Source organism: Apis cerana, linkage group LG4 (genome assembly GCF_029169275.1).
Source record: "Apis cerana isolate GH-2021 linkage group LG4, AcerK_1.0, whole genome shotgun sequence".
Taxonomy (NCBI): domain Eukaryota; kingdom Metazoa; phylum Arthropoda; class Insecta; order Hymenoptera; family Apidae; genus Apis; species Apis cerana.
Window position 1 is genome coordinate 9,457,433 of NC_083855.1, and position 11,162 is coordinate 9,468,594.

An 11,162-nucleotide genomic window follows, 5' to 3' on the forward strand; every position below is an offset into this window, starting at 1 on the left:
ACTCGAAGTAAAAAATAAATAAAAATAAAAAAATAAACGAACGATTTTCAATTATCTTCAAGTTTAAGATAAAATTCACTCGTTCACATTTATCATAATTCGCATCGTGAAATTTTTATATTAAGCTCGACACGTACAAACGAATAAAATATATACTTCGACCTGGCAATACAAATTTTGAAAAAAAATGTGCAAAAAGTCGTAAGTTAAGAAAATCGACTATGTACAATTTTTAATTTTTTTTTTTTTATTTTCCTCCCAAAAAAGTCGAACAAACAATTTTCCATTACTTATCTCATTTTCTAAAGTTTCGCCTTAAAATTCGCTCCGTCCATCGAATTTATTTTATTCGAATCGGAAACTTTTACTTCAAGCTCGAGGCGTACAAGCGAATAAAACGTTGGAACGAGTCAACGATACAATTCGGCCGAAAAACAATGGGAGAAGAGCAATGCAAAGCAGTTACAGGCTTGGTGGAGTAGCAAAACGAGAGTAAAGATGCGGCGAGCGGCGAAGATGACGCTGAAAGCTTTTCTTATCTGAATTTCAAGCGCTAGCTTGTAAGAGGAATGTTGTTCTCCTTGTTCTGGCAAGGATTTCTCGCGCCTCTCTCTCTCTTTCTCTTTATCCCTCTCTCTCTCTCTCTTTCTCTCTTTCTGCAAGAAAGTTTCGCGATATCGTCGACGACTAATTAAAGCTTGGAATAAGAGGAGGCAATTACCGGAGCGGTTCCATTTAATTTCGTAGGCCGATTTGAGGAAGGAAGAGAGAGAAAGGAAGTTGGTCGCGGGACACCCGTTATACATTTGCATACGCCAAGCGGTCTGATGTACTCGGAGCATTGGGCGTTAACCTCTTGAAAAAGTAAAACCAGTGGTTCAAAAATGTCGCGTAAAATTTGCTTCAATTATTTATTAAAATGCTGATTGAATATGATTTATTCGTAGCTATTATAATTGGTCCATTTTTCGACTGTTTGCCAATTACAATTATTTTCGATTATTATTACATTTTGAACAATAAATTATCGAAACAACTTATCGAAGTAACTTTGTTCAACTTATTAAATTTTCTCCATCACTGGATGTACTTCTGTTCTTATTTCACTTGATGAAACGAAACTTGTATATTTTCTTGGAAACGAAACTTCGTATATTGGGTCGTGTAGTTTTTTGTTAGAATTGTCATATTTTTCTAATCGATCTGATATTAGATCAGCTTTCTCTTCTTTTTGTAATATATCAGGTGAGAAAATAAAATAGTTCTGATAAAATAGAATTCTTTTATTCTTATTTTGATGGCTTGAAAATTTATATCTTGACTTTCGTATATTTACAATTTCCTTTTGCGAATATTGCTTTTTCCAATATTTTTTTTAATCATTCTGACGTTAGTTGAACTTTCTCTCATAGTTATAAAATTAATTCGATGTTTTTTCGAAATAAATTTTACAAATTCTATAAATTGAAGACTTGTTTGCTTTTACAATATATTAGGTATAAAAATTAATTCGACAGTTTTTTAAAAAAGAAATTTCAAGAATTACATAGATTAATCTTCACGGAATGGTTTTAAATCGTATTAAATATTTCAAAACTTTTTACTGTTCTTATTCAGACAATAGAAGAATTGTTATGTTATAAGAAAAATTTATACAACAGATGAGGAAAGAAACTTTGATGCATATTTTTTTTCTTTTCTTTTTTTTTTTTTTGATTGCTCTTGAACTTTGCACCAACTAAGATAGTGCAATTTCCAGTAAGAGTTGTATTTTAAATTATAGATTCAGTTGCTAGACTGACACTGATATTTTTTTTCAAAATACAGAGATAATTTTATCATTTAAAAGTAATGGAATCTTTTATTTTAAAATAACATCTCGAAATTTGAAATTATCGTGTATTTAAATTGATAAACACAAATATTTAAATTTTATTGTTAAATTTAATTATTTCGTAAACTATGTAAATTTATTATTATATCGTATTGGATATTAAGATTTACATTTTGAGATTGAATAAAATTTATCAGATAATTCATTCAAATTTTCAAACAACGAAGTTTTGAAGTGATTTCGAAATTTAGATAAAGATAAAGATAATGAATATTGTGCTCCGTTCAACACTGACGTCAACACTGAAATCATTTTGTGTAATTACAAATATGATATGCCTCTCCTTTAACCACATTCTTGTTCCATAAAAATATGTTTATTACATTTCAATTATTTAATTAAATAATGACAATTATCATTCAAAATTTCTATTTTTATTTTTTATGTAAATATTTATAATTAATCGTGAAACGAAAATAATATAATCGAGAAATGATTTAATATTTAATTTAAATTTAAGTTAAAGAAAAAAAAAATTAAAAAATAGATACATTTACATTGTGATACAAATTTTACGTGAGAAAGATTTTATCTTAAATTGATAAAAATACGTGATATACATACGCGAAAAATTTTATCGATAAATTAAATATCATATTTATAACAATATATTTCACGTAATACGAACACATTACTTCATCGAATTAGATAAATTCAATTAGAGGCAACTTACTATTAAATATAAAAATTAAAGATTAAAGATAGATTGTATAATTTAACTGGATCTTGAAACTTTAAGCAATTCAAAAACATTGTATTGAATTAGATACGAAATGAATATTTCAATCAATTTCTGAAAATTACGATGAAACCCACAAATTGCAACATTTGATATCTTCAGGAGAAAGGATTATTTTTCATCACTCTCGTACACTATCTGAGTAATTTTACAAACAATACTGCATCGGCAATTTGGAAATCGGTATATTTTTCAATTGAGCTCAGTGTGGGAATGTGAGCGCCAATGGTGGATTCTTTTCCATTTCTCCATTCAATTTCTTCCTTTTCAACCTCAACCAGCCATTCTTGTCTCTCTCCGGCGCATTTCTTAATAATGAACCACTTTAATCCGGCGCACCAGAAAATACCAGCCTCTTATATCTCTAAATCTCGTGAGTGTATCGACGAAACGAGATAATTAATTAATACTACGATAATTAATCAATACCGTGATATAATTTGATAATCTTTCGTATCAGTACTTTCAGTGTTCAATATCAATTTATAACATTGATTTCTAATAATTTAAAAATAAATCCTCTTTTTCTTCTTAGATAATACTATCACGAGTATTATCACGAAATAAATTTCTTCCATAATCTGTAACAAACATAAATCCAAAAAAGTTATTAAACAAGCTACTCGAAAATATCGTTTTCTCATCATAGATATAAAAGTTTATTGGCAATGCAATTTATTTATTTATCAACAATATTTAACCAGCAATATCGTCACATTAAGATTTTTATCAAATTTTTAACTATTGGCTAATAGATATCTCTGATAATTTCGATTGTTAATCATTCAAAATTATTGGCAATTACTCTTTTGACAACAAAGATAACGCGATGTTGAAATTTTCAAGGCGTTCACTCATTTTGTAGGCGCGACGAGAGACAGAAAATTCATGACGCTGGATTGAAGGAGAGAGGAACGAAAAGCCAGTTCCAAAAATACGAGTGGAAAGGTTGTTTAACGTCATGTGACATAGACGCGTTGTGTTGTGCGTGCAAACATAAAGCGGTCTACACAATCTAGAAACGCGCGCACGATCTAAAAACTTGCATCACGGTCCTCGTAGTGCGAATAATATATACCGATTTTGGCATCCATTGAAAACCATTCTAACGTTGTTATCTATATCGTGAAACCAGATATCGATATCGTTGCCATTATCTGTCCCATTGTGCGGGCCGCTTAACCAGTGTTGTAGACGGTTGGAAAGAGAAAATAATTTGGCAGTCATCGGTGAATCATTAGAGAGAAACGTTTGGAAACGTTTTGAAAGCATTGCATTGGTGAATATATTAAAAGTTATTTGTGCAACCGTTACGAATTACGAATTACATAATATTTGTTTACTTGAATATTAAATTTATGTAAAAATTTAATACGCTTTTTATGTACAAAATTCATATAAGAATCTTATAATTCGATAATTAATAGATCTAATTGTGTACCCGTTGTTTTTATCTCAAGTATTGAGAAAGTGTGTGTATAAGAATATAGATAATGGAACGATTACCGTCCAAAAAAATAACGATATAACGATAATATAATTACAATTTATCGTTGTATTTATTGATTTACCGAATATATTTCATCGCGCAATATATTAACGTTTAAAATATTATTATTCAGTTGCATTTTATTCTACTTTTAAACAAGTTCAAATTACAAGTTCGATCTTAACTCGACGTACATTTCTCGATAAATCTCGAGCTCTCCATTTCTTTAATCCCTCCTCGTCGTCGAAATGAAGTTTCTATTTGCGATTATAGCGATTTTTTTTTGTGCGGTGTACGACGATGCTAGTGGTGCCAGAATTTTGATGGTGACTCCGCATCAAGCGAAAAGTCATTACATAGTGTACGAGGCGTTGTTGAAGAGACTTGCGGAAAGAGGTCACCAAGTGGTGTCGTTCAACCATTTTCCTCAGAAAACAGTTTTACCCAATTTCACGGATGTCGATATATCTTCAAGCATGCCATACGTGGTCGGTACAAGGTCGATCAAGGTTGCGTCCCGGCAAACCATGTTGAAAAAATTGGAATCGATATCCCTCCTAAGCTTACCAACGTGTCAATCTGTACTGGAACATCCGGAATTGAAGAAATTTCTGCATTCGAAAGAGAAGTTCGATGTGTACATGATGGAAATCTTCCTTTCCGACTGTTTCATCGGTATCGGCCACGCTCTCAAAATTCCAATTGTGGTTGGAATAAGTAGCACCGTGTCTTATCCATGGACGAACGACATTCTTAGGAATCCTGAGATCCCTAGTTACATTCCTAACGCGGTTTTAAGTGATTTTTCGGACGAGATGAATTTCTTCCAGAGGGCCACCAACTTGATGTACCTTTTCATCAGCAAACTCGCCTACAGGTACGTCAAAGTAATCGAGAGTCTTTTTTGTCTTCCTTTCTTCCTTTCTTCTAAATCCTAATCGCTTGTTCAATCATCAATCGCTCTCACCTCACAATTCCCTTACCTAAATCTTAGATCCTTTAGAAACATTATATTTATTACATTTACTAACGAAGCATCATCTTTCCACCTCCAAATGAGCCTATTGTATCCTCATTCACGGTAATATCCAAACTCATTAAGATCCGATTCTCATCACAAACCGTTCGATGGCAAATGGCGGACTAATTGCCTGTGACGGCTTCTATCTAAACTCTCTGTTGCTATAACTCTATAGCTATAGAACAGACGATTATATCTCCATTCAAATGTCAATTTTCCATATTTGTGCAAGGTACATTGGATACAGATAATTCGTGAGATAATTACATTTGCCTAATTTTAAACTTAGACTTATTCGTCGAGTTATTAAAACTTGCAAAAGATTTTATGTAACATAATATTCAAAATATACTAAATACATATATCGAACAACCATTCAATTCGCCACTTGTACTCGATTGCACACGATTGATTAATTGGATCGATAAATTTTTCCATTCGATTATACTCCTCAGGTATCTAGCGGACAGGCCAGGTTACGAGATCGCGAAAAAATACTTCGGCGACGATCTTCCGGACTTGGATACGTTACGATCTAGGATGTCATTGATACTGACGAATGGGCACAAGGCTGTGAGCACGCCACGAGCCCTTGCGCCAGGATATAAAGAGCTGGGCGGTATGCACATTCCAGCCTCGGGCCCGCCGCCGTTGCCCAAAGATCTTAAGGATTTTCTCGACTCGAGCGAGAACGGGGTCATTTACTTTAGCCTGGGATCGCAAATAAACATGTCCACCATGCCAAACGAGGTGTTAATGTCTTTCTACGAGGCATTCGAGCGGATACCGCAACGGATATTGTGGAAGTGCACCGAGAACAATATGCCCAGGCTGCCCAAGAAAGTTAAGTGCATCGAATGGGCGCCCCAGCTCTCCATATTGTGTACGTATATACGTTCTTTTTCCTTTTTTTGTGTACGTGCGTGCATGTGGCGCGTGGCGTGACTTTAAGATATTATTAGAAGGATATTATTACTGTGAAAGAAAGAAAGAAAGGAAAAAACTATTAGCGAAGAACTTGCAGACGGTTTTATATGTGGCTCCCGGACGATTGTTTCGTAAATTTTTAGACCAACAGTTTTTTCGATAAAGATATTCGAATGTGAAAAACAAAGAAGGGAATTATCTACAGTAATTGTTTAGTTTAGTAGATTACGATTAAGGAAAATTGTTTCGTAGATTGGGTTAAATACTATGGAAGATAAGAAGTATTTATTTTAATTATATTTTAAAATATTCATTCAAGAGTATTAAGTACTTTAAAAAGTATTAAATTCAATGCCGAATGAGTCAGCAGTATAAAAGTGATTCATTGTTTGATAATTGGTTACAACGCTACGAAAATATGTACGGATATTTGTGGAATTCGATTGGTGGTAAATGTTTTAATTCGTATAATAGTTTAATCTTTCCCTTAATCATGGTCGTGTATCGTGTATCCGTGCTCTCATCGATAGGACAATATTATATTCTCGCGTGTAATCGACAACCCCATCTATGATTCAAGATATCGAGCCCCGAAATCGCATAAAATTGCATATTTAAATTATGCATTAATGTTAAATAACTTATAGACCAATTTTCCCGAATATCATTATCCTTCGTTATACATATTGTACGCCGCTTATTGTCAATAATCCTGTTCCGCGCAATCAGATATAACCATCGGTTTATTTTATAATAATAATGCACGATATTCGTGCATTTTAGCTCTAATTTTAGCTCTAAAGTTTGATACATACATTGTATTAAGTACAGATTTGATTTAAATTTTATGAAAATCCCGTATGGAATTTAAATCGAGCCACGAGAAGAGAAAGAAAATGGAGATTAACTTTATATTGAAATATTGGAAAAATGGAATAGCGGTGAGTACAAAATTTCATCAAAAAAATTTATATAATAATATGATCGAATTGAAATATCGATTCAAGATTATTTAAATCATTGTGTTATGTTTAACTCTGTTCACTTATCTTTCTAAACTTTTTCCTTTTTGTCTTTATTTCACTATCGATTCAATGCGTATACATGGTTTTAAAACGTATTACAAAAAGTATCCTTTACACGGAAGCGAATTAATCCCTGAACCTTGAAAAATCAGGTTAAGTGCACCACTGTTGTCGAGAAACAAATCTGGAAAAACAACTTGAAACTTTATTCCCTCCGAGATTTTCTCTCGAAAATTAGCTACTATACGAGGGAACTAGACCTTAAACAAGCGGAATAATTACAATTTTTTTTTTAATTTTAAATGTTAAAATGTTATTGTCAAAGATTATTATTTTATTATTACTTATCTATTTCTTTGCGAAATAAAAATCTGTTTCAATCAAGATTCGTCGAGTGAATTTGTTTAACGTTTGACATGCGATGATGTCGTCGCATCATTCTACAAACGCGTCACGTTCGAAACGTTATATATATATATATATAGAGAGAGAGAGAGATCATACACGATTCAGAATTTAGTACATCGTAAATAGGGAACAAGATATATAGGAATAGATGAATAATGTGCGAATTAGGACAGGATTAAATTTAGGCCAGGTCTAGGTTAAATCTTGGGATGGATCCAAACGTTGTACACGCGTTACCTGCACATGTTCCATTTCGTATGCCGTTAGCAATCAGATCGCTTTGTATGCAAACGATCGTTGTTCCACTAATTGATTTATATTCACAAATGAAATTCGATGAATTGTTGACAAATTCGTTCATTATTATTAATTCCTCGTTAAATTGATCTTGCCGAGAATTTACATATGTAAAAAAAAAGAAAAATATATTTAAATTACAATATTTTTTAAAATAAAAACGTTCGTGCAAATCTATCAGATGCGCGGAATGATGAAAAATATCGAAAGCAAAATGTACGAGATCTATAGATGTATCATGTTTCAAAAATTCGAAGGGGACAATAATTGAATTATAAATCGTCAAGTAATAATTAACATTAAATCAAAATGTTTGTATATAATTTAATTTATTTTGTTATATCTTATTCAGACTCACGGAATTGATAAAGTTTGACAAATCTTAAATCTGGAATAATAATATTTAAAAATCAGTGAAACAGATCTTTATTTCAAAATTTAAATTTCCATAAACAATTATAATATTCCCGCCATTCGCGAAAATAAAGAAATATTAAAATGTTAAAATACCTCTATATAAATAACCTTAGTTACGATTCACATCGAATGCATGCGGCTTTTAACTTTATCGATTTGAAAATGACCAGGTGACCCGAATGTGCGGCTATTTATCTCGCACGGTGGAATGCTGGGGTCTCAAGAGGCGGTTTATTGCGGGGTACCGATTCTCGGCATACCCCTGTACGGGGATCAACACCTGAACGTGGCCTACTTCGTGAAAAGGGGGTTCGCTCTGAAACTGGATTACCATCAACTTTCATACGAGTCGACGATATCAAACGCTTTGAACGAACTGCTCCTGAACAAGAGGTAATTAGAATCTTCGTTCTTCGTGCAAATGGAAATTGCGTGGTTCGTAGATATAGAAAGAATATCGAAACAGAGAAGAAGAAAGAGAGAAAGAGAGAGAAGCTTTCACAGCTCTTTTTCATTATCCATATATATATATTATTCGCCGAGCGATACTGAATTAATCGAGCAATGAATTTTTACTGATGATTTAAAATAATCATCCACGTATTTCATAGCATTTCGCGCTATCGATAATTTTAAAATTACTACGTTCGTTACCTTCCAATTTATTAAATTTATAGATATTCCAAAATAATATTCTAAAAAATAATTATTCATTATTCATCGATATGAGATTACAATTATACGCATTCATATACAACGAGCGAGTAAGAACTCGGGGAGAAACGTTTTTGGGTTACAATCGCAGAGTCCATTTGGCGGGTGACAATCGGTCGATGATAAACGGGCCGGCAACGAGCGCTCAATTTCATTGTCGATTTTCGAATCGATCGAAGGCGCGTTAATTATCGCCCCATCCCCGCCTCCCGTCCATTAATCGTCCCCATCGCGCGATGGATCATTGTTAACGATCGCAATCGCGCCAAGCGAGCGTCTTAATCATTGAAACGGCGAACGGAAAATGGACGACTGAAAATTTGATCCGTCCTCTGCGACCATATAATTTATAATAATCCTAGTTAATTTGTAGTTGTGATTGACCAAAAGTTGATCCTTAAATCCGACTTATCGTGGCTATAGATTACGTGTGTAGAAATTTCGTTGGAAGAAATTGTTCGAATCGTTTGAAACGCGCATCCTTACGTTTGATCTTGTCGAGAGCTTTTTCATTGGCTGTCGATTGGGACAAATTCGTCGATTCGTTTCGACGGAAAGAATTTTTTGGAACTAAGGGAGGAGGAGGAAAGATTATTTCGATTATTTTGAAGGTTATAATTATATTAATTGAGATTCGTGATTCACAGTTACAGGGATATGGCAAGGAAAGCCTCCTTCGAGTTCAGGGATCGACCTATACCACCCTTGGACGAGGGTGTTTATTGGATAGAGTATTTACTTCGCCATGGGCCGGATTCATTGAGGACAACGGCACCGAATTTAACTTGGTACCAATATTTATTGCTGGACGTTATCCTCGCGATAATAATTTCAATCGTGTTGACGGTATTTATCGTTTACAAATTATTAAAATTATTAATTTGGAAAGGAAGAATGTCGGTAGATGTTAATAAGAAACGATCGTGAAGAAAAATCCTACTTCGAAATATTGTAAGAAGTTGTTAAGATCGTTTGATTAATTAAAAAAAAAAAAATTCTCTGTACAGATTACACGTTATATTTATTCTTATATTTTATAATATATAATAATAAAGTTTTTTATGTGTTTATCTGTTTTGTACGTATAATAAACGTAATATTTAACTCGTTTAAAAATATCGAGAAACATTTTTTGACACGAAACATTTTTTTTTTTTGCGTCATTCATCTAAGATATTACCAATAGCGAGGAACGCTATGCTTCGAAAATGCTTTTAAAAGCCTCGGAAACTCGCTCGTTTTCTTATAAAATATTTGACAAAACGCTTTATACGAAATTGCATGAAGCAACAACTTACGGAAGCGTGTATCTTTAAAAAAGACACTTTTTCCAAGATGACAGTAAAATATTGAAACTTTTAACGCCGTGTTATTAACGTCAGAATTCAAAGAATGACAGAGGGATCATATGGCTAGATAATGCGATAATTAAAATTACAATTATAAATCAAATATTCGCGAAAGAAATTATTGAAAAATTTTTATCTATTTAAAATCATTACATGGAGATTCGATTCACTGCATACGAATAATCTTGCGGCTATGCATGCAGAGATGTTTTTCTTTTTTCCTTTTTTTTTTCTTTTTCAAATACAACCTCGGCTTTAAAAATTCAAACTCGTTAACAAAGAAAAGGAGAACGTCGTCCTTATCAGTTATAAGTGGCATATTACACGACGAAAAGAAGCTTTTGCATATTCCAGCGTTATATCACTCGCGCTTTATTATGAATGCACGAACGTGGAGTGGCGAAACAGGAAGCCGGAAAAGTCAGCCGCGTATCCCTCTGAAAGAACGAAAGCGTAAAGTTATAAATTGGGGGGAGGAAGGAGGGAGAGGGGTCTTTTTCGTCGACCTCGAATGCAATCCAATAAAGTGTTTAGACTTATGGAATAAAATCCAAATGCAACAAACTTGTGTCGTGTATAATTAATTCGATCAAATTCTTTCGTGTTCTTTTTCCATTTTTAATTTCGTAATTCGATGTAATTCTTTTCGAAAAAAAATTTTTTTTCCCTTCAACGAAGACTGTGATAAGTAGTGTTGAAAAAAATTGAAATAATAATCGCTTTATAAGTAACTTGTAACAAATTATATCCAATTTATATTTACTTTAAATTGGTATCAGTAGGATACAATTAACACCGATTAAATTGCGAAACATCATTAATTTGAAGAGTATAGTTTCTGGCTTACTTTCCAGCCTTGATTCGAATTAAGTTTATATCGCT

At 32.9% G+C, this 11,162-nt stretch overlaps 1 protein-coding gene across 1 annotated transcript; it reads left to right on the forward strand.

Moving 5' to 3' along the window:
* Positions 1–1,274: 1,274 nt before the first annotated feature.
* LOC107996144 (UDP-glucosyltransferase 2) lies at positions 1,275–10,047 on the forward strand. The gene is made up of 4 exons (XM_017054059.3): positions 1,275–4,999; positions 5,599–6,026; positions 8,388–8,610; positions 9,579–10,047. The coding sequence occupies exons 1-4, from the start codon at positions 4,371–4,373 to the stop codon at positions 9,856–9,858; spliced, it is 1,560 nt and encodes a 519-aa protein (XP_016909548.1). The 5' UTR covers positions 1,275–4,370; the 3' UTR covers positions 9,859–10,047.
* Positions 10,048–11,162: the final 1,115 nt, after the last annotated feature.